Source organism: Eucalyptus grandis, chromosome 5 (assembly GCF_016545825.1).
Source record: "Eucalyptus grandis isolate ANBG69807.140 chromosome 5, ASM1654582v1, whole genome shotgun sequence".
Lineage (NCBI taxonomy): Eukaryota > Viridiplantae > Streptophyta > Magnoliopsida > Myrtales > Myrtaceae > Eucalyptus > Eucalyptus grandis.
Window position 1 is genome coordinate 40253627 of NC_052616.1, and position 25352 is coordinate 40278978.

General features: G+C 38.8%; 1 protein-coding gene across 1 annotated transcript; it reads right to left on the reverse strand.

Moving 5' to 3' along the window:
• Window positions 1-1282: 1282 nt before the first annotated feature.
• On the reverse strand, window positions 1283-23788 carry LOC104440819 (protein REDUCED WALL ACETYLATION 3). The gene is made up of 17 exons (XM_039313685.1): window positions 23371-23788; window positions 8564-8865; window positions 7315-7406; window positions 5932-6069; window positions 5789-5845; window positions 5529-5601; window positions 5027-5185; window positions 4392-4541; window positions 4032-4287; window positions 3412-3527; window positions 3243-3329; window positions 3004-3092; window positions 2848-2910; window positions 2690-2746; window positions 2246-2342; window positions 1984-2142; window positions 1283-1759 (listed from the first exon to the last, which is right to left on the reverse strand). Exons 1-17 carry the CDS (start codon window positions 23786-23788, stop codon window positions 1754-1756), a joined length of 2319 nt encoding a protein of 772 aa, XP_039169619.1. The 3' UTR covers window positions 1283-1753.
• Between the last annotated feature and the right edge of the window lie 1564 nt (window positions 23789-25352).

The window sequence follows — 25352 nt, forward strand, 5'->3', positions numbered from 1 at the left end:
ATAAGACAAGATAGCTTCGCTTGCAAGAGGGAAGAGAAACAATTTTTTGCAGCGTACCTTTTTGAAGAGAAAATAAAGGAGCTCTAGTTCCAGCGTAGCCATCGGACGAAATGTGTCGTCCGATGGGTGGACTTTGACAATACCACGTTGGAATGAGAGCTTCACCTGATATTTTCTCCGTTAAGAGGTTGGATGTTTGCCTATGCAATATCTTTATCTTGTTTGCAATGGGTGTCATAACAACAACAACAACAATAATAATAATAATAATAATAATAATAATAATAATAATAAAAAAAAAAAGTAAAAGGGTCGTGGAGGCAAGATTGAGTCGATTCTCCCTCTAGTCTATTCCTGTTGAAAAGTTCAAAAAGCTTCTTCCCCACCATCTTCCTTTATTTTCAAATGAACGTACGCCTCAACGTTTCTCTCTTTAGTTCGATCCTTTGGAGAAGCTCAAACAAATTCTCTCTGATGTTTTTGTAAGTTCTATTTGTTTCACGAAAAATAATTGATTTAAAAATATTTTCCCTAAAATGATCACTTGTATCCTTAGAAGCATCCATATTTATATTTTCAGTTTCTATCAGAAGAAAATTTTTATTTTGTGGAATTTAGTATATTATTTTGGGGAACTTTTGTAGAAGTAGATATTCACGAGGAAAAGTAATTTCAACCTGTTCATAGTGAATATTTGTTCTGACGCAGTCGCTTTTCCCATTGAAAATAAGCATTCATGCATCATGTAACTACACTAACAAATTCTGTGGCAAATAACTTTTTAGTAGACAATAGTTTCTCCATGTAATTAGCACTTCCCATGAGAAAAATTAACATTCAAACCATCAGAAATTAATTGTGGTAAAAATACACCACGACGAGCTAATAACTCCAATTTCTTGAACATACAAGTGGATTAGCTATTGTAGTATGCAATTTTTCACTTTGTGATCAGCAAGAGAATGTATGCCATTCAATCGACTAAAGAGTAAAAAAATTCCATGTGAAAATCAGCTTCTGACTATTGAAAGTGATTTGTTTCAACCCATTACTTGTTAGTAACTCTTCTCTATATTATAGCTTTATTTCGTGGACTTTTGTAACCCTTCAGCAATAAACAAACCGAATGCAAAAGAGCTTTGCTCAGGTGACACACCCGCCCTTCCCTGTTAATCATTTCTCTTATACCAGTTTCGCATCATGAGGCATTCACAAGGTGAACAGTGCATCCCTCTCGACAAAAAGGTCGGGCGAGGTGATCCAAAACAAGATGAAACAAGAGTGCGATAAATTGACAGATTTCAATCAACCGATTTCAGGACGGAGGAAATGAATTCTTTTAAATATACATCTCTGTAGCTCCACATTTCTTGAGAGAAACTAATTCACAATTGAACAGGAAAACAACAAAAATTATCAGGAACAAAACTTTAATCGGATGAGCGGGCGCCAAAAAACTTACGCAACGTGGACCCACAATTTTCTTGATAGTAGAACTAACGAATGATGGGTGACTCGGGATGTAATTCTATAAGGCCACCCTCACAAACTATTAAAGCAATCACCTTTTCTCCTCTATGACATGCCATATTTCCAGGGTTGAATTCACACTATCATTTTCCATTTCCGTAGCAGCATCCCAGGCAATTCGCCTGAAGAATTGTTAGCGCCATCTTTTTCCCACATGCTTATTCGCTTCTTCTATTGTGTTGTGTCGCTCCAGCAGCTAAACTTTATCGGTTTTTGTGTTTGTTCAGGCCTGTATAGTGTGGAGAGACTTGAGCACAATTTGGAAATATAAGAAAACTGCATAAGATTGCCTCACATGGGCAGATCTATTACATTGCTAAGATGAGACTACTCTTTGGACATATCAAATGGTTTAATCCTACAGCCTTCACTAAAGATCAGACCCCAATATATCTTGTTTGTTTCCCTCTCTGTGCAATAATATTAATGGAGAAGCGTAGCAAGAGCACTTACAGGTGTATGTGGGATCTGAAGAACAATGAAGGAAATGGAGTACAGAGCTACACTAATGCCTATGCCGGCAAGAAAATTGGACAGCAGCCTCTTATCATCTTTTGTCGGTACAAAAACTCCCTTCAGTGTATTGGTCAATAAAAAGATACGATGAGAAATCTGCAAAAGCAAGTCAAGTAAAAGAAAATTTCATATTGTTAGATCTATTTGAACAGTCAACTAAAGTTTTTCATGTTTGAGATTCAAAGGAGGCAAGCCCTACAAGAACATATATCGCAGATGTCAGCATAAAGTTCAGCATAGGATAGCCTGGGATGAGACAAAGAAGCCATTTAGGCTGTCCATTTGGCGTGTTCGATCTGCATAAGAAAACAAAAGAATTAGAAAGGCGCCTAAAATGATGGAAGAGTGCAGAGGTAGTTATATCTTTGGACACTTAGAAATTTCTACTCATGTAAACTCACAGTTTGCTTTCATCAAACAGCCATGACAATTTTGTTAGTTGTGCAATTTTGTATTTGAATTCTTACTGTACTTTATCATGCAGTAGTAGCTTCCATAAACCACAATAGATTCTGTCTCAAGTTTATGACGCAATGAAAAGATAGAAGCATTTACAAGATCAAAGCCACAGAAACAAATGCCCAGAAAATTCTAAGCATACAGAGAGTGCACTCGGCAATGGACAGAAAATGACACTACACACCTCAACCAGATGTGGAACTGGGAAATATACGTCTCCAATGTAACCTTGCCAAGCCACCTATAAAAACAAAAATGCAATTAGAAAGGAACAATAGAAGTGTCATGTGTGCACAGACTTCATCCTTCGTTTGTCCAGATTAAGAGATAAGTTGAACATACGCAAGGAGAGTCAACGAATAATTCCGAAGGTGCTGAGTGAAATTTCGCAAGCAAATGTATACCCTGAAAGCAAACAGATATTAGAGCATGATAGAGAATAAACGGAAAGACTTGTAAACTCTGGAGAGAGTAAAAGAATGGCAACTCGACACCCACGTGATAGGAATCCAGGATGTGTAAGGGTGAAGCTTGTTGTATGACACTTTGTCCAGTCTGTAGATATACTCATACCACAGGTAACCCACCTAAAAGTTAACTGCATTAGTCAACTGACCAAAAACTAAAGCTGTGGGAAAAAGGAGCAGCACAACATGAATCCAGCTTTAACTTGGAAATATCAACAAATAGCAGCTAGGATCCTAGGATGCAGCAGTGAATAAGATAATTCAACTCACAAACAAGGCAACTGCAACGATGCCCGATTTTATTGTGACCTTTCTCTTGTTTTCCATTTCCTCCAGTTTCTCCATCCATCTCTCAACCTAAATTGATTAAAAAGAGCTTCAAGTCTGAAACTTCCAAAAGAATGAGACCTAGCAACCTAAAAATGTAAACAGGCATTACCGTTGGATGGTAATAGGCATATATCATGCCAATGATCCAAATGTAACGATCAAGTCCAGATCTAAAATGCCACTCATGCAATCGAGGCAGATCCGGTTTTGCTGGATCAGTATATCCTGGCAACAACAGAAACGGCATGGAGCTATCAAACAGTCAAGGAGGGAAAGGGCGATTAACATTCAATAACTCAGACAGACTCTGCTCAAGATGTAAGAAATGCATGACGAAAGCCAGAGTAATGCGAATGCATAAAGATAATTGTATTAAGTCTAGAAAAAGAACATTCTGTCATAAGACTTTTTGGATAACCATTTTCAGGGCAGCCTATGGTTCTTTAAAGATCCTTTGATGTAATCCATATATTAAAAAGTCCCTCCACTAATAACAATGAGAACCTACAGCAAGCATACTGGTAAAGAAGGTAAAAAGGTTTGCACCAATTATAATAAAACCTAATTCAGTCCCTAGTAATATTACTTCATTTCCAACACGAAGATTAAGAGAACATCTGTCACTGTCCAAATGTTAGCATTTCCAGCTAGAGAACTCTGAAGTGTGTTATCTCAACAATATTCCCGACAGAGGCAAAAAAGAAGTCAATAGAAGTCTTTGGTACCAACCTAATAGAAATGCCAATGGGCCCCAGAGAATTTCGAAAACCCCTGGAATCTCCCACATCAATATAACCACCAGAAAGCAAGCAAATATCTTCGCAATCATCACCGATCTTATCTCATTATACTGGTTTAGAATACCCAAGGCTCCATAAACCATAAGAGTGAAAAGTGTGTGCATAGGGCAGATGTAGTACAGCATGTAGTCATTGTTGAGAACAATGCAGCAAAATATCACGAAGAAGTTTAGTCGCCACATCATCTGCACGAAATTGATAATAATTCACAAACATGTCAGAGTTCAGTAGACTAAAAGCAGTTAAGCAAGTCAAGGCAGTACGAAGATTAAAGCTAAGCAATGATGACCTGAGCGAAACGAGCAAGACTGAAATCCTTCCTAATGTAATAATAGGAAAAATTGCCAAATCCCGTCATCCAAACATATGCAGCAATAAATACACGGATCGCGTTGTAAATTTCTGCTGCTGCAAAGTAGTGATAAATCAAAAAGAGAACCTGCAAAACACAAACAAAACAGGCATGCAGCATTAAAATAATGCCCCGGCTTCCTTCAGGTGACAAAAAAAAAAAAACAAAGAAAAGAGAAAATCGAGTGCCCTCAACAATGCCAAAAAACAAAGGCGCATATAGGTTGACTGACGAACTATGCATAAAACCCGAACATTGGCCTGGTTTACAAAGCCAACCCAGATCTGAAGTGCATGAAAGTCCATTAACAGATATCAAGAATGAAAGAGCATATTTTGAGCTAAGAATTACTAGATGACATACTTACTTATCACAAATCGCGACCTTTTCCAGTGCAAGCTTACCTCCACTCGGCAAATAATTCAGCAAAAGTAACGATAGCATAGTTAGGACTGTACCATCTTTATTTATTTATACAAGTTCCAGATTGTACTGTTTCTATTTATTTAGTACCGAAAACTATGCTTCATCTAACTCTGACTCAGAGATAATAAACCTGCAAGAAAACTTGCCTGCATCCATCCTTTCCATTCCTCAGTCTGATGCCTATTAAGGTAAAGAATGGATTTTCCAGAAAATGCCGACTTGTCACTATGCTTCTTCAGGGAGGCCATCAGTGCTACTATGATGAGAAGAGCATAGAGAAAGATGAAAAGGTCCCTATTGTAATTCTGTCCAAGGAAAATAACAATATCAGCTGAGCAAGTACATGACACCATTCTACAAGTAACAGTTCAAAAAATAAGAGACAACAATACGACTCCCATTGGATATTTTCAGGGCAAAAAGTCATCCAGCAGTGCCCTAATTTTGCTAGTTAATAAAAATGTCAACTGAATGCTACCAAAATACATGAGGAATGTTTCATTCGACTCCTCAAGAAATATAAAACAAATTATGCAACTCTTTCTAAAATCACAGTTGCTGGACAGAAGTACAACTTCAAAAGGTAGCAAAATCCACTATTAGCTCTAAAGATAATAATATAGCAATAGAAGGCAGAAAAATCACTACCTTAGTAGAATCTCCCAATATATTTGTTCGATCACAGATGTAGAAGTAGATTAATACTGCTCCAAACTCAGACCTATACAATGTGCACACTTGTAAGAAGATGCCAAGAGAGTAATTGCTCCCAAATCAATGTAATCATTAGATCACAGATAAATAATTAGGGCGATACTGTTCCAAACTCAGACCCATACAATGTGTGTACTCATAAGAAGATGCCAAGAAAGTAATTGTTCCCAGATCAAAAACAATATTTCACTTACATTGCTCTAAGAGTTGCTCGGTTCTCTAGCAAGAAAGAGTCATCCATTGTCAAAAACCTAAAAAAGGTTCAGAAGCTATATGGTAAGTAAAAGACCTAATAAATGGGGGACTCCATGAGAACACAGCATAATAAAATAAGCACCTGATCAAATTCGTTTTAATGGATGAACTATGAAACTTTGCAGAGGCTGACTTGGCAAGGCCTCCTTCCAAAAGAACAGCTCGATCATCTTCCTTGGCAGTACCATTTCCCAATTCCACCAAATTATTGTCTGAGTGGCTATAGCCAAGAAGCGAATTGTTCAACACCAAAAGCAATTCAATAGTTCATTGAATGAATTTAATAAAATTTCAATATCAGCTCATATCAGTATCATTTGCTAGAACTATATCCCGCTTCCTGTTTCCATCAGAACTGCACAAAGGCATGAGCATGTGCCCACACGCATCTCCTCATAGTAGTATCAGAGATATTTCAGACATATCCCCATAGCAGTTCTAGAGAAATCACCTGTTATGTGCATGCACATCCAAAATTGTCACAAAATCTACATTGACCCATGAGATGTGTGCAACTCCTACTATTAAATCTTGAGATATAACAGCTTGGTCAGAAACAGTCACCCTAGCAAATCCAAAGGGAACTTTGGAAGAAAATGAGTCTCAATATTATGTGCCCCTGTGTCCTTGCAGTAACCGAGTGTTAACATGCTATTCTAACTTCCCTGTTCTTTAGGTAGATGGCTATTTGAATAGCCATTCCTATTCCTCTTTCTCTAAATATATCTTAAATTTAAACTATATTTACCAAAATCAACTATCAAGAAAATTGTTTTGTAACTGAGTTGCCATTCCCTGCTTCTTTTGTGAATTGCTTTTACTGGTAAAAGACAAGAAAGGGGAAAAGCTTATTCTGCATTAATTAATCTTTTCAGGGTTCTAAGAATAATGGAGATTTGGGCCTACTCTTAAGGGGAAAAAGTGAAACTATTGAAAGGACAACTTGCTGGTTTTAGGATTTGGACATCTTACATTAATATTTCAACTAACATTAAAACTGTAAAACAATATAGTTGGTGATCATGACGACTATCCAGTATACTATACATAATAAAGATTGGAGCCTTGTCTCTGAGCTAATAACCAAACACACTGCCTTTCATACCCCAGAAGGATCCTACCATTGTAATTGACTTTCCAACTGTCAAGATTCAAAGAATCTTCTTAACCCCTTTCCAATATCACCTCTCTCCCATCTCAACAACTTTTCTGGTAAAATACGAGCAAACTATTTGAAGTCACAACGATTTACTTTTGAATGCTCACAGGTGAAAGTCTCTTCCTCTTTGTTTTACCAAAACTGGTGAAGGTCTCATTGAAGACTTCTTTTTCAAGAAAAACCAGGGCAGGGAGGAAAGTTAATGAAATGAAACATGTCAGCTTAAAATTTGGAAGACAACCCAATCGTTAGTCATATCCAATCAACCTTAAGAAAGAGTTGTCATGATGATATTGAAAAACTTACACTTTAGAAACCGAAGCGGACTTCCTGAACTCCAGCACTTCCGAATATATCCAGGCGATAAATACTGGGATGATGCCAAGTAAAAAGGACACCTGCAGCATGATAACAATTGCTTTCATCAGTGAAACAGGTGTTTTTCTGCAATGCACTAAACTATTAACTATAAATGCATATATATGCCATGCATGTACAAATGCTGGCTAGATATTTCATCGAAAAGAAGTTTGAATAAATAGTCCTCGTTCATGCAAGCAGAATCCTCACTGGGTCCTCAAGTAATTGACAAAACCTATAATGTAAATTCTTATGAAGGCAAACCTGTTAAACTACATCCATGTCTACACTAAGCAGCTCCGAAATCTGCTAACAATGTGCTATAGATGAATCCGGCACTAGGAATGGAAACCAATACTTGGTAGTAGATATATGAATGTCTCATGATGCTGGAAAAATTAGAGGAACGTAGCAAACATAAACGAACAAAGTGAATGAAAAAAAGGTTAAATCTCAATACAAAACAACTGGCAGAGCCCCAAGACAAGAGGAGGAGAAACTCGCACATATCATCCTTAAGCATATGTAATAAAGTATACACTCCGTGGCAGCACCGCACTAGAATACACTAGAAATGGTATCGAGACACTTCCAGATCAGAAACAGCGCAAAACTGCTCCTAACTTAAATAAATCACACACAATTTCAAAGAAGAAGCCTCATATTCCTCCCAACACATGGAAAACAACAGTGAATTATAGCAAAAGCTCCATCTGCGCGAGAGACACTCTGCGATCACGCCACTTTTCATCGGGCTGATGCGGTGCGTGTTTCTGTGACGATAACAGCAACACGCTATCCTGCCCAATTTAAAAAAGAAAAAACTTGGGGACGTGTGATCATTTCGAGCGGGGCATGCTACGGATTGGCGATGCTCGGTGAATCACACGCCATTCCCGCGATCCAGGAGGGAAACAAGAAAACCAGAAAGCCTATCGACGCAGCATCAGCGTCCAAGCTCCGCGCGGATCACGTGCGCGGCACCGATCCGTTCAAACGCCGCCAGCAAACGAACCCCACCGCATCAACAGATCACAACAAAAGAAGCCCCCGCGAAATCCCGCACAGATCGAGGACTAGGGGAAATCGGCCGCGACACTCGCGTTCCGCAAGGATTCACTCCACACTCAGCTCCCGCCGACAAGAAAACGGCCGGCATTGTCGCCCGAATCGAAGCGCGAAAAGAAACCGCTACCTGTCCAGCCGTGATCGGCCTGAGACCACCATCCTTCCCGACCGGATCGAATCGGCACCACCGCCGGCAGGATCGACCGGTGGTCCTGCTCCTGCTCCTACTGACGCGGCCAAAGGGCAGTAGAGCACGGCGAATCGCAGATCCGAGAGGATGGAGATGGTCAGCAGATGATTTATATACGAGGGGACGGTGCGGGGCAGGGATGGCGAGATTCCAACGAATCGGGGGAAGGAAGAGGGGGGAATGGGGAGATTGCTTGGAAGGAATGATGAAGGTTTGCGGGGAGACGTCACTGTCGGCCGCTCACCGTCGGTTCGGACGTGTGCGGGAGTGATGGATGATGGGGTGGGGGTAGCGGTGGTCGTGGTGCGTGGGGAGTGGTTGGGGGCCTTCTCCGTCGTTGCACTGCTCTTTTCATTTAACCAGAAAAAAATCAAAATAAAATAAAATTATATATATATATATATATATAGATATATATATGGGGAGCCGGTGAAACTACCAAACGTATTAATCATATTTCTTATTACCCGATTAGGTATTGGTTTTATTAATCGGAATAAGGACGTAAATGGTCCATGTATTTTGGCCCTAGTCCATGTATTTTGGCCCCATGTGGCTTGTTGAACTTTCAGGGTATGTTCGATTTGGGCCAATTATGAAACGCCTGATGCGCCTTCTAGAAATAAGTTCAAATACAATATCAACATTTTTATATAATCTGGGAGACCATATCGAATACAGATCAGTTCATGATTACATCAATAATTCAAAATCTATGAATCACATTAAACAATTCAAAATGTATGGACAATATTAAATAAATTAGCTTCAAGGATCACATTGCACATTAAGCCAAACTCGATTTAATATACAATGTGACCCTTGAAATAACTATATGAAAATGTCCAATATTATCTTTCTATTGAGTCAAGTTCAAGACAATATTGAACGACTAAATCAAACACATCCCAAAAGTTTATTGATCATATTAAACAATTTAAAAGTTTAGAGACAACGTTACTCATTGAATTAAAGTTCATAAACTACATTGAACAAATTAAAAATTTAAGGATCACATTGTCCCGTTTTCTCTTATTTATTTTGAAGGACGCTATGATTGTTATTAATTAGTAATTAATATGGAAATTTTTTATTCCCTCGTGGATCTATTTTTTAAGAGGTGGCCGGATCGCTTACGCGATTGAAAATTTCGTGCAAATTGACCTTTTATTCGTGTTATAATGATTGAATAGATATTGATTTTTGTATGTGTACATACCGAAAAGGACATGATGAATTCATTCATTTACATGTTTGACACTTGCTAAGAGAATCTTTCGTACGTTGGCGTTCGCGTAATTAAATTAGCGTAGGTGCATCTACCTTCTATGGCGATGCTTCCAAATTCAATTATATCGAGTGTTCGTTCATTTATGGGGAAACTGATGAAATCTTTTGACTGAAAAATAGGGTTAGCTTAGCTTTCCTTTGCCAAATTAACGGTTCTTTATAATTACCAAAATAATGCAAATTTTTTTTCATTCTTAAAAACACATGATATGTGTGCTATTATAAAAGGAAACTAGGACCTCCTCCTTCTAAGAGATTTAAACTATTATTTTCTCCTTCCTCTATATCTGTAACTATTCATTTCATTAATATTGGATCCATGGGCAAATCCAAGTTAGTTAATAGTAATGATTTGTCTCTCCTATGGTTCAATCTTTTCCTGTCTACAACAATTTTCGTAAGAAGATGCAAATCTTGAAAATCGTTCTATCTTTCCAAATCTATATACACAACTTCATCGCAATATTCCTCTCTCTATCTAAATATGTATTTAGTAAGAATGAATTATTTCAAAATAGATACAAATTCCACCCGACATTTGGAATATACTCTATTGAGACCGCCTCCCAATTTTGGAACATGGGAATTACCATGTATACTCTAAAACTAACCTTAAAACCAAACATGCAATTCCAAGGTCCATTCCGGAACTGACCAATTACTTTTGTGTTTGATTTTTTGGTTCACTTTTTAGTCAAGCAACAACAAAATTTCCTTTCATATTTATAGAATTTCATCAATAAGACTCCCATCCCAAAAACCATTTATAATTAAAGTAATCTATCATAACTAGCAACAGAAATCGTATTACGTTATCATGTAAAGTAAACTGAAGGGATTGATTCAAGAGTAAACTAGAAACATGAGTAAAAGAGTAGTGATGAGTTAATTTGAGGTTTTTATATTGGATTTCTCCTGCAATGAATAAACATATACGTTGTAAATGGATTCTAATAGATATATTTCTTCCACCTGCATTAGAGTAAGTTAAAAACTAATTATAGTTATGGAAGAACACATTGAATAAGAATAGTAATGATGTGACATTCCTAATTCTAAAAGTTTGATACTATGAAAGTATGAAAATTGCTGCAATGATCCATAAATACTAGTAGTTTTAGGGGTTATGTCAATCCGGTTGGATTTGGTACTCCGATTCCTAGTTCGATTCTCTAGCTCCCAATCTGGTTATTTGATTACGATTCCTAGTTCGGTTTGATTCCTACTCTGAAAGTGGATGCATAGTACCGATTTAAAAAAAAAATTAAAATCGGAAACTATATTGATAAGTCTTGAATTGAGAATTGGACCAATTTTAGGATTGGTTCAGTCCGGTTGACAATTTACGTGCGACATCCATTCTCACCTTTAGTATTTAATGAAATATTTCTTTTCCAATGTCAATATCTTATGTACACACAACATGCATGCGCATTTACTATCTTTTTAAAACCAAACCAAATGTCATATGAATTTTTTGAGTTGAATTTCTAACAAAGTTGGTTGTGAAGACGATAGTTCATCTGCTCATAGTTTAACAATTCTTCTTATTCTTGTTATTGAATAGTACATTTTACCTAAGCCTGAACTTTTTAAATATATAATATCAGGAACTAAGCAATGCTCTTCTTTTTAACAATTCTCTTTTTTTCAAGGTTATGATATTGGTTCATGTGAAAAGATTGCTCTTTAAAAATAGTGTACGACATAGATGGTACTAAAAGCAACTAAGCAATGCAATTTGGAATATCACAGGTCAAATATCAACAAACTCTTGTTTTTCTATAGTCCAGCAGGCACCAGTGTAGCCTGTAAAATAACTCACGAGCCTCATGAAATGATCAAATCATTTTGACCTATACAAGTGGCCATAATCCAGAACAACTTACAGACATCAGGCAAGATTTACCTCCATATCCTAATCTGAATATCTCCTGACTGCCAACTAATCCCGTCAATCCAAGAGAGTTAGTATTAGAACTCAAATCGATAAAAGTTGTGATTTTTGAGTTCTAGAACATCGCTCTCTCAAGTACAAATACCCAAAAAAAAAATCACTGATGATGCAGAATCATGAAGTATTAAATATCATGAGTTGTTTTCAAACCATCATGATATGATGCTCCAACCAGCAATTAATAGCGTTGTCTTCAATGTTAGATGCTTGACGGGCCACAGACATCTATGGTCACATCCTACATCAACATTGGCCAAGAAAATCCTTCATAAACATGAGAAGTGAACTCGTTCAAAAGTCAAATATTTGACCAATGTCAGTGACCCATCTTTCTACCTCAAATGCCAAAATCTATCTCTATCTAGAATTTAAAGGTAATTTAATTGAGATATATACCATTGGTAGAATATCTTGACTATATACAAAACTTCTTGAAGCATTTTCCCTTTTTGATTAGCCCTTCATGTCGGTGTATTAAGGTTAATTTCATGACACATTTTTTTCCAATAATTTGAGTATTGGCACTACTAATCCCTATGGCTTTCAGTTTGTTTTATATCATCCTTTTGTTTTTGCCAATGTGATCTCTAAACTATATAATTTCTCATTAAAATAGGTCACCATTAAAAAAACTAATGGAAATGTTGTCAAGTTGTTATTTGTTGACGTCTTATCCGACATGTCTTTCAAAAGCTAAAAGAAAAAAAAAAAAACAAACTAACATATTTTGAAAATTTAATAAATAAAATAAATACATAAAGTATTGAGAAAGGAAAATTAACAAAGAAGAAAACTTTCGATTGCTATGGCAGCCATGGTGTTGTGGTAACGATTAGATAGGGTCACCGGGGTCGCATGACCTTAAAGATTGGCAAGCCCTATCATCCTTGGCTGAGGCAATTGGGTCTTAGAGGTTGGCTTCCAAGTTGTCTATCTCTCACTATGGTTTGAGGATATTTTTCAAGTTTTTAATAATTTGGTCCACTAAGCATAAAAAGAATCCATGTCATCACCTGTTTGTCCAGCCACAGCTAATCGTGGCACTGATGTGACGATTCACATCAGCATTTTTGTACCTTTAACAGATGACTAACTTGACTAAATAAATAAATAAAAATCATCTAGAGACCACATTATAAAAATCGAAAGGGCTAGCGGGGCCAGAATCTCCCAACTTCATAACATATTGAATACGCACCGTAATCCCTATTCTGATAATTAGTCATGTTTGCACCCAAATAAAATAGTTTTAGGATCGATGACAACCTTAGCTCGGAATTTGATGTGATAAGGAGCCCCTAACCACAAATATGAGAAATGAATGTAGCCCAACCGCTCTAAAATGCAGTCATTGGCATGTCGAGTGGTGTGAAAAATAAATTGAGCCTTGAATTTGAATTGGTCGTCAAGAAAGATACAAAGGTCAAGTCCATTAGTCAAAGAAACCTTGCTTGGTACAATAAGCAAAAGTTTAGTACATCACACTCAATTCCGGTTCCCTCCCACCTAATCACGAGATGAAGTGCTACTGAAGAAACCATCCTGTTAAATTGCCATTAAAGAGATCTTATGAACAGCTCATGTAACGTGAACGATAATTAATGTAAAATGACTTGTGTGGACTTTAGAATCGATAGTGTGACCACTATTTCTTTATGTGTCCCCTTCAGCTGTGCATTGATAGTGAATAATAGCAAATATTAGAGAAAATTAACCGATTAGTCTTAAATATATTGGTCCTCCTACGTGGCACACATCACCATGTTAGCGATTTTCAAGTGAGAATCAACGGAAATGAGTACATTGAAATTTCACACAAATATTTTTCACTAAATTGGCAAATTTGAAAAATTTAGAAACCGAATTGACATTCGTACAATATGTTTATGACTCCATTAGATATTTTTTCCCCAATTTTTTACCATGGTACTATGCACTTATTGGGGAATCCAAATTTTTTATTTGAAAAACATTAAAATATGTAATTTGGAGATCATCAAGCATCTCTGACATAGACCAACCTCTATCCTAAAAGAATTTCAATTAAGTTTTATCAAGCTCAATCAAGGATAATTCAGGGACACGAACGTAGAGACTTGACTACCTTGAGGTCCGAGAAACACTCTATAATCCTTATTAACCAATTAAGTCTCAGTCTTTGGCCCGTGTAAATGACTCTAACTTGCTGAAGTTTGCACGCAGCTATCGTAATTATAATGAGTGACCTTCTTTCTTAACTCTGGCCGTACATGATAAAATTTCTACTTTTTATTTCTTTGTTTCTATATTCTAACAAAGTTTGGAACAAATAAACTGCTTTGGTAACGCAATTTGATTTTTCTATTTCTAGAACAGATTTATATTCCATAAATTGATTTGAAAAAAAAAAAATCAAAAACTAAAATTTTTAACTTTTTAGAAATTGAAAATCAATTTCGACCAAAATCAATTTTTTGTTCCAGAAATTTTGTCATGCACACCCTTAATACCCCAATTAACTAGGCTAACTTGAGGATTGGTATGACAAAATTAACATTGTACGTGTCTCCGCAAAAGTTTTTAGGAAGCTGCATTTCTTTTGTTCTTTAATTTTTGCGACTATATATATATATATATATATTGAAATCTACAGATGCGACAAGCGAAGGAAGAAAAATGGGGAAATGTACGTTTCTGCATGTTTCAGGGTCTTGTCTTATCATCATTGTACAAAATGCACTTAACAGTCATTTTTGATGTTACAATAACATAAACAGGTTTGCATTCATGGTTTGTACTCACAATTCCCTTCCATATAATTTGGTCCCCCGACTTTCTTATGCCACCAACTCTTTTTTATTGCGCAAAAGTCCTTCGTCATCAACTGCCATTAACATTTTTCAACCATTAGCGTAGCAATCAGCACGTTAAGACAAAGAGGTTACCGTCACCACTTTCCAACTGTCGCGTAGCAATTCGCATGTTAAATTGAGAGAACGAGAGAGAGATCAAATGAGAGATACTTGACCTCGACATGTCTCCTTTCATGTCGGACAACAATTGTAATTTTAGCATCACTGTCTCCGGTATGGCATGCTGGTGGCGAAGGCACCCTTGGCCGGGACAGTCGTTGCCTCTCTCCCTCTAGTAGCACCGTGTCGCGGCGGCTTTTTGCAACTCTAATCGCCGTGAGAAATAGAATTGACGATGAGGATCAAGTTGCCGTACTCATCTGATTAGCAATGATATTTGGGGCTCCAAAACATGTTTTTGGACATTTTAAGGGTCAGCAAATTGGAATTGCATTAATTTGCGGGCCAAAAAGTTGAATTTCATCTCAGGCTCAGCCAGAACGAACTGGCCCATACCAGTAACGCAAGGCCTAGTAAGAGGCTTGTTGGGCTCAGCCGATTCCCAACCCTGCAGGCAGCGGGCTTATACAAATCGTGGTTTTGTCGTTTCAAAGATTATTACTTCTTTATAGGCCTAAAAATGGGGAAAAACGAAAATTATATATATTCCGGATATCAACAATTTAGAATATCCGCCATTGTTTGGGCCTTAAGTGACGCGGGGATGGCCTCTCTCGCTACGTGTCTCCCTAGATTTACCGCCGGCAGACTGTACGGATTCTTGGGTGTGTAAAAACATGAGTTTGTGAAAATGAATTTAGTATCAACAGCTAGCTACGTCTATACTTTTGCCGAGCCTGCTTGATGTTTCATTTTTTTTCCCTTCAGTATGTTCTCCTGCTTTTTTCTTTAATTGAAAATATGCCCTCAAGAAGTTGCTACTTGTAGAACAAACACGAGCTCAAAAAGAAAGAAGAAGTCTGAAAGAACAAACTTCGAGCGTATCGAAATGGGAGTCAACTGATGATGATGTGGAAGCATCCGCCCTCTACAGAACCGGAAGAAGAGGATGTACTGAAGAAATTGACCTTGGTGGAACATTCAAAGGAAAGATCATTTTGACTGAGAAAATTAAGTTTGGAAATCATGTCATGTCAATTAGATATGTTGATAGGTTCGAACTTAAATTCTTTTTTAGCAATTTTCAATTAAAGATATTAGTAATTTTTGTCATTCTATTTCACTTATTGAATTTTACTGTTACGAAAAAGAAATCATACTTTTTGAGCACGGACCAATAAAATTAGGGTCACGCTTTTCTTACTCATTCTCAAGCTAATACTCTCTTTTTATGGTGTTTTGACTGTATTGTCACCCAAGGATCCTCCTTCAGGCTATGATTCCACTAAATGTGGAGCCCAATTTGTGGCCCACTTTTTATTTGATTCTTTCTTTTTTTCTTCTTATCTCTCTATTCTCTTTTTTTTCGCTTGTTTCATCGACAGTTGCTAGGCATCTCGAAAATTTCACTATTGGATAAGGCAACTGGCGGTGAAAATCCTCCTTAATATGGCAAGGATGGAAGAGGCGGGGTGGAGTGGTTGAGTTCGAGCCGAGCTCGGTTTGCTTGGTGGGGATGGCTCAGAACTTCATCGAGGAGAGCAACAAGAAGTAAGAATGTCTAGTGACCACTGACAATTTCTAAACAAGAAGCTAACAATATTCAACCCAATTCAGTTCTTCTAACCATACACCTTTCTCATTCTAACCATGCATGGCAATGTTAGAGTTCTATAACTCTCCCACGGAACCTCAAACGCCATAGCAGTGAACATAGCATCACCGTCCATCCACCACAAGAACTCAATCTCCTGATGTGACCACAATGGTTTCCTAATCAAGGGCAATTTAGCCCGAAACATAGCACTCTTCGCATCTAAGAGTGCCCTATTGTGAAATATCTCAATACATGCAACCTACATTAATCCATCTTATTCTTAATCAATTTTAACAAACATTGATCATTGTGGGGTTCCTCACACAACTTTACAGATGAACCTATGACGAGCAAAACACTAACGCTTATTAGGCCTGATGATGTTGGAATAATTTAGGTGTTCCTCAGCCACTCAACTCTCTACTCGTCCTACTCGGATATCCTCGGGCTGAGACTGTTTAGCTTTGCTTAGGTCCCGTTTCTCGTCTTTGCTTTCCTTGACAAGGATCTTCCATATATCGAATGTCTTGTAGCTATTTGACGTGACTGAATAGACTCGGACGGAGCCAACAACAAAGCGCACTCGATGAGGACCTCCTTGGGAGGATGAGATGGGGCTCCATGTGCTTCCATGAGTAAAAGTGGTCGCGGTTGGTCGTTAAAGTCCTGCTCCGACATGCCAAACTTGCCTGCACTAGCGGTTCCGGGCAAAGGATGATGACGATCATAGGAGGGTCACTCATGCCACACCTCCAGCCAGATCTGGTAGCTTCGGCAAACTCCCAAGTAGAGGTGGCAAATGGGTTGAATGTGGGTTATGAAGTTGTAATGAGCCATAACCCACATTCGACCCATTTTAAGTTCATTTTAAGATCTCGCGAGGCCGAGGCCTCGCTCGACACCGGCGAGGCTTGACCTCGCCGACGACTAGCGAGGCTCGAGCTCACCGGCGGCCGGCGGCTCGACCTCACCAGATTTGGCGAGATCTGCCTCCGCCTCGACACCAGCGAGCTCGAGTCTCGCCAAATTTGGCATGGCTCGGCCCCGCCGACGACCGGGCGAGGCTCGAGCTCGCTAGATCGGCGAGATCGAGCCCCACCCGATGTCGGGCGAGCTCGAGCCTCGCCAAATCCGGCATGGCTCGGCCTCGCCAGATCCGGCATGGCTCGACTCGCGACGACCGGCGAGGCTCAAGACTCGCTAGATTTGGCGAGGCTCGAGCTCACCATCGTTGGGCGGGGCCTTGGCCTCGCCGAATCGGTGAGATCGAGCCCCGCTGATGTTAGCTAGCTTGATCTCGCCTATGGCCGGTTGTCGGTCGTCGTCATGGCCGGCGGCCGGCCGAAGAAGAAGAAAAAAATAAAATAATAATAATTATTATTATTAAAAATTGAAAATGATATTTTAAAAATAAAAAATTATATTTTTTAAAATAAAATTAAAAATTATATTTGTAAAATAAAAATAATTAAAATAAAATTTTTAAAATAAATTTTTATTATATTTTTAAAATAAAATTATTTTAAAATATTTTTTAAAAATATATTTAAAAATTAAAAATTCGATTTTTTTAAAATATTTTAAAAAAAAAAATTATTAAAATTTTCCATTAAATTTGTATAGCATAAAAATATTTAAATAATAATGGGTCGGTCGGATATGGGCTCGGCGATATGGGTCATTAGGTTTACACTACAAGAATATGGGTCAAAACGGGTTAAATGAGTCAAATATGGGTCGACCCATTTTCAACCCAACCCATATCCGACCCGACCCACCCATTTGCTACCCCTACTCCCAAGCTCTTGTCAAGCATCCTCACGCGTCCGAGATCTCGTGATTAGTGTGACTAGAGCTAATGCGGAAATTGGCACCAAGTAAGGATGAAAGTTTCAAGATCTAGAAGTGAATGACATTGCAGGTCGAGGCCACAGGGGTCGGTGAGGCGGCAGAGCAAGCTATAGAAACTTCAAGGTCAGGAGTGCAAATGAAGGACGTAGGCAGAGAAGGCAACGAGGAAGAAGAGGATGACACATAAGAAAGAGAGAGAATGAGGTCAAAATGAGCCCCATTTAACTTGAATGATGGTCGGGGTATAATCTGCTAAAAATGGGTCCTACGAGGGACAATATGATCAAAACATTGTGATGTCCTGTGTGTATTAGCCAAGGAAGAAGCAGAAAAGCAAGACTTATATTAAATTTCATATTCATCTAAAAATTTAAGCTTTTAAATATTAGGCCATTTCTTATATAAAAAGATTTGGTCCCACCAAATTTCACATCCTACTAAAGTAAAAGGTCTTAAGTTCAAATCTTTTCAAATCCCTTTATTTGCCTCCTCATTTCATGTTTAGTACCACGCCAATGTCTAGCCTAAATGTAAGTAAGAGTATTAAAATACATAACTTTTGTTTTCATAACAGTTGGTTGTTGTTCCATAAAATCTTACAATCAAAGTAAAAAAATCATTTTAGATAAACCTACTCGAACTAAGAAACCTATCCGGATTGGATTTCCTTTACGAGCTCAAACTCAAGCCATACTTCCAACAATATTCATGCCAACTTTGAAAGTTGGATCATGTTAATTCTTTCCAGGTTGAGTTACTTTTCTTGGGGGGCAAAATTGAGATTTCACAGAAGTAGATAAGAAAAATTTGCATAACTATGGCAACGACTTGGCTTATGTCTAGTCATCTTGACTTAATACAAGATTAACAAACCTTAAATTCCGTAACGAGAGGAGGTCATATTCATTTTTAATTTCGTGATGTTTCCTAGGTACCTACTTTGGTCAATAGTACAATAAATGTATTCACGCTGACCTTGTCCTCTTGACTTGATCAGAAAATATGAGAATGATGAGCTATGCATGAGTCTCACATAGATCATTCATTACCTCAGAAGTCACGCATACGATGTGGTATAGTTAATTTGTATAATGGATCATCAATGTAATTAGTTAACAAGATCAATTCCCCCCCCCTCTCTACGCTAATATGGAGCATTCTATGGCATAATTGTCCAAATAGTTCTAAAACTATTATACATTAATTAATTCAGTCCTAAAACTTTTCAGTTTGACCAATTTATTCCTAAATTCTTGACAATTTGCCAACGTAGTTTTTCTGTGGAAAAAATTGCTAGAAATCATCGACATACTTATTTTTAAAATTTTTCTGGAATTTTTTTTGTATAAATTTCTTTTCTTTTCACTGCTCATCTCCTCAAAAGGGCCGATAGGGACGCTGTGGCTTCGGCAATGGCTGGTAGTGGGGGCAGCGGGTTATGGCTCCGCCGAGGCCCTGAAACCCCAACTAGCCTTTCCGGGAAGATAAACAATGAAAATGAAAGATAAGTAAAGAAATGAATCAAATTAATCATTAAAAAAAAAATGTAAAAATCATTCATGTTAGCATTGTTCGTGCTATGTTGGACAGTTAGTGGCCAAGTCAGCAATTTCCGACCAACAATGGCTGGAAGGACTACATTTAAAGCAATTGAAAGGTTTAAAATTAAATTTGATCAAATTAAAAAGTTTATGACTGAATTGGCTATTATACAACAGGTTTAGGGACTTTATAGACAATTTCCCTCAAACACATACATATAACCTTATTCAATTCGCAGCCTCTCAATAAATTGTTCCTTATATTATTGCAAGTTACAATAGTTTATATAAATTTACATTAAATGCATGTGACCATGATATGTACTGGTCTGAGAAATTACTCTCCCAATATTTATTTATAGACACATACAAACCCTAATGTACAGAAGTCTTAACCTACTACATGGGATTTCTCACTACATATACTAATAGAGAATTGGCACAAACGGGCTTAGAATATGCACATTTGTACTTGTAAAATGAGTATTCATATGGAAGATACAAATTCAAATTTGAATGAAAAGCCAATATCGCTTCTTTCAAGACTTCACTGTGTAAATTTAGTACAAAAATGATAACAATACCTACTCGATTCTCGTTCTCATTTGATTACCTTAACCCGAAATCGTTTTCTTACATTCTGGCCAAAACATGTGTGGCAGAATCTTTACAAATTTCATTATCTACATGTATAAAGAGCACGTTCGTGTCGAGTTTCTATAAATTTCAATATCAAGTGCCCGATATTTATGTGGTAGATCCTATATACGAATCAAAACATCTTCAGCCTAAAGTAATATTAGGAGGCATGCCAACTGCCCATATAGATTTTTTTTTTTGACAGAAACACGCTTTATATATTGATTAGAGATGAAAATTACATCCTCAAGAACCAAGCATCCGAAAATAACAAATCCAAAGAGGGTCCGGCGGAAGAGAAAGATTGAAGTTTTGTCGATGAGCTAACTGGCTTTGGCGCCCAAGCCAGCCACTAGGTTAGCAGAGGACGGCAATGTTGCAAAGAGAGGAGAGGAAATTGGGAAAGCCAAAATAGGGTTTCGTCAATGACTCGCCTCGCTCCCATGGCGGCAGACGATCTCTTCACGATCTCAACTAGTTGAAGGCAAACCCGTATGAAGATCGATGGGGATGTTGTGGAATCCGCGATGATAGAGATGTTGAGAGACAAATTCAACGCCCGAAGCTCCGATTCAAAAGGTGAAGTTGCTGAAAACATCTTGAGTAAATGTCGAAGTTTTCCCCGATCATCACGACAAATACCGCCATAGATCCTTCTAACTTGTTTTGTTGATAACTCCCGTCGATATTACATCTGAGGACGCCCTTTGACGGAGGTTGCCAAAGCTGATCGAGTGGAACAGAGTCAAGGCCAGATCTGATGCTCGATCGATGGGTACCTGCAGTGGAAGACTGATATGCTGAGAGTTGAGCCAGAGCCGATTCCACTACCATGGAGGGATTCAGACGTTGATTCCAAAAATAAAATGGTTCCTTTCTTCCAGACCGCCAAAAGATGGTGGCAACTACCGCAAGGTCGGGAGAGGAATCAAACGACATTGTTAATTAGCCACCGAACCACATTGGGAACGGACGCCGTAGAGGATAAAGCTAGCTGTGAGTGGGACCAAATGGAATTCGTCCATGAACACCGAAGAAGTAAATGTTCAATTGTTTCAGAATGAGGTGCAGCAAATTGGACAAGGGGTCTTGAACAATTCGGGACAGCTGAAAAGATTAGCTCGGGTTGCAAGGGCATTCCTCAAGTGCATGCACTGCAGGAAGCTTGACTTGGAAGAGTCTTCATCGACCATAGTTTCCGCTGAGAGTCCGATTATTCTGGTGGGGCAAGAAGTTGAACCCCGTGATGCATGTAATTGGCCAGTTCGATTTTACCATTGCATAATAGTTGCTTTTAACTCGAGTATGTGCCTACGTTGTAGCCGACCATATAAGTCTATCTTCTAAAATAGTGGTCTGATAGGTATTGAGCAAAGATTTGAACCACTTGCATCAAAATTCCCGAATAGTGGTATCTCCGCTGTGTTGGGGTATCCCGATCTATGATATCTGCCACTCTTACTGGTTCTGATTGAGCTATAGGTCCGTAGATAGGGCCCATAGGTAACCAGCGATCTCCCCGAATACGAATAGAAGCCCCATTCCCAACCGACTAGCGTAGATTAGGTAGAATAGATTCCCTTCCATGTAGGATGCTCCGCCATCCCCAGACAGCCTATTTCTGACAAAGACAAAAATCGAGATCGAAAATACAAGGCTTTTAAATAAAGATCCCCATAGTGAATCGTAGTGCACATTCGCCAGCCCGTTTTCCAAAGTGCCTTGTTCAAAGAGAGAAGATCACGGAATCCCATTCCCTTGAAGTTTCCCGAAGCCAAAACATCCCACCCGCTTTCCAATATACCCTCCCTTCGGGCCGACATTAGTACGCCACCGTAATCTCGCTATGCACTTCTCAATAGATGAACAAATAGAAATAGGCAATCGAAAAAATCATCATCGCATACCGAGGAATAGCCCGAATAATCGATTTGATTAGGATTTCCTTCCCCCTTAGAAATGAACTTCTCCTTTCATCCTCAAGCTTAGCATTAACTCGGGCAATAATCCATGAGAACATTTCTTTCCTTGACCTCCCGCCTGTCCGACGGTAGGGCCTAGATACTTTCCTACCCTTTGTAGAATAGGAACCCGAAGCTCTTCAGCCATATTTTGCTGTAAAGTAATAGGGCGCTTCTTGGAAAAGATAAGGCCGACTTGTTACGATTAATTAACCGACCAAGAGCTACACAATAAAGGTTTAAAATGTTTGCTAAATTGTGGCATTCTCAAGTAGTACCAGCTAAAAAGAATATGGCGTCGTCGCAAAAATAAGTGCGATAATGTAGGACACCATCGATTCAACCGCAAGCCTTTAAGGTGCCCAAAACCGATAGCTTGAGTAATTAATGCGATAAACAGTCCGCTACAAGGATAAATAGATAAGGGGAAATGGGATCACCTTGTCAGACCTCGAGTTGGAGAGAAATAGGTAGGATTTCACCATTGAATTTCACACCGAGTGAGGAGGTAGTAACACATAACATAATCCAATCTACCCATCTTGGATGGAAACCAAGCTTAAGGAGGTAATCTCGTAAGAAATCCCATTCAATTCGTCGTAGGCTTTTTTTTCATGTCCGTTTTCAAAATAGCACTAAAAGTCTTGGTAGTGTGGTGCGTGACGGAAATGATGAAGGACTTCTTGTACAATTATGATATTATCTTGGATCTGGCGGTCTTGGACAAACGCTGATTGTTCTTTAGAAATTAGAGTAGGCAATAAAGGTTTGAGGCGATTAGCAAGCACTTTGGATATAACTTTGTATGCAAAGTTGCATAAACTTATGGGATGGTATTGATCCAATGTTTCAGCCGGGAAATTTTGGGAATGAGGGTAAGGATAGTTTGATTGAGACTGGAGGCATTTCTGCTAAATAGCATGAACTTTTGACTAATTCAAACATGCTATATTTAACCTGTTTCCCAATGCTCCCGATAAAAACTGCACTCCGTTAATCCATCCGGGCCCGGAGCTTTGGTGGCTGCCATTTGGAAGGTAGCCCGGCGAACCTCCTCAAAGGTGAGATCAGCTGTTAGCTTATGATTCATCTTCGTGTTACAACCGCCCCGCATTGGTCGAGGAGCGGAGATAGTCTCGAGATCCTCCGGGTATAGAGCCCGGAAAATTAGGAGAGAGTCATCACCGAAGTCCTGCAAGTCTCGTATCCACCGCTGATTTTCGTCTTGTAAAATGGTTATACGGTTCCTTTGGCGGCGCTCGTATAGTTGACGCATGAAAGAAACGAGTATTCTTATCTCCCCATTTGAGCCATTTAATTCGAGAGCGTAAGGCCCAATATTGTTCCTCCCTTTGCCAGACTTGTCGTATTTCATCTTTTAAAAGCAAGACCTATTTTATCAAATGAGAAGTCCGATTAATGAGATGTTTTAATTTGTCCCGCAGGTAAGTAGATGTTGGTGCCCATTGGAGAATTTCCGACGGCTCCATCTTTGAAGTGCAACTGTCACATTACCGACATTCCTGTGTAAAATCAGTATATTGTGATTCAAATAATTTCCATACTTCAAATAAGTTTGCTACATTCAGGGTCATCACCCGTAAGGCCTAAAACAAAGGACCTACTCACTTTGGGGGCGACTTGGTGATGTGTCAAGCACCAGGCAATGGTCGAACCCACTGGCGGCGCAGAGCAAGAACTTCAGCTACAGGAAACATAAATCGCCGCCCATCGAACATACCATCCGATCCAACTTTGCTTTGACCAGCCTCCTCGCCATCTCGATTGTTCAACTGTGTAAATTTACAACCTTACCTTCTAATTCAAAGAAAGCACAATCATCTAAATAGTGCGGAATGATTGCATTCGATGTTGCAATGCAAAAAGTCGTTTACCAATCTTCCCAAGGGTAAAGTACATCGTTGAAGTCCCCCACACAGCCAAGGCAAAGTATTGTGGGAATAAATGTGCCGAAGATCATCCCATACCACCCGGTGTTGTTGGAAATCGCTGAGCATGAAGAAAGGTAAGACGAATTGTCCGTCGATGCTGGCCTAAATCACAATTCATGTCTAACCAATATTGTGTAGTGATTACCCTTAAAGAGATGGGATCATTCCAATGCCGCTAAGCGCCCGCCTGCACCCACTGGATCAACAAAATAGGAATGAGAAAAAGGTTAGGATGTGTTGCACCCGCTTCGCCTTTTACCGCAGAATTTTTAATCTCCATAAGTAGTATTACGTCGGGCTTTTCTACGGTTGTCAGTTGGCCGTAGGGCTCGAACCGTCAGAGATTGCCCAAACCTTGACAAAGCCCAACAGATGAGCTTCATTTGTGAACTGGTCAATGCACGGCCGCCCACCATAGCCCGATCTCAGCCTTCCGCTAGGAAAACAGGTGCATCCAAGAAATTCAGGTTAGAAGGTTCCTCCATGATAATATGCTTAGATTCATATGGATTGTATCTTCTTTGTTTTTTAGTTGATCCAAGAAGGGGTTTCGAGCGAGGATTAATTAGTTTCGGATGTTTTGCTATCCATAGGTGAGGATTGTACACCTTTTAGCTTTTGACGCAGCAACAAGGACTCTGCTATGCATGACCAATGGTTGAGGAGTTGAAACCGGGCAGGAACCGTAGACTTGTTGCGGTGAATCTTCGGACTTTTTGTAAAGTAACATCTAAGTCATAGATGGAGGAGGCATTAACTGAGCTGTTAGGAATTCTTGTAGGGGGAGTTTCGTGAATAACTTCCTTTCCGTCTCGCTCGCGGTTGGTGATTCATAAAAAGTTTCCAAAAGAAGGACTATGCAGCTTAACTTCAGCGGAGCCATGGTCCATAGGCCATCATTTCTCTTCCTCATGTTTATCTTCGTAGTAGGGAATATCTTTAAATACATAGCGTAATGTCCAAGTCTACCACAGGAAAAACAGAAAT

Bases quoted from the DNA above. Each gene is read 5' to 3' on its own strand.
- LOC104440819 (XM_039313685.1), bottom strand. From the start codon at position 23,788: ATGAAATACGACAAGTCTGGCAAAGGGAGGAACAATATTGGGCCTTAC. The intron at 4,542-5,026 runs GCAAGTTTTCTT...TGTGTTTTGCAG, and splicing joins AATGGAAAGGATGGATGCAG to GTTCTCTTTTTGATTTATCA. The intron at 3,528-4,031 runs GTTGGTACCAAA...TGTTGTTGCCAG, and splicing joins CCCATTGGCATTTCTATTAG to GATATACTGATCCAGCAAAA.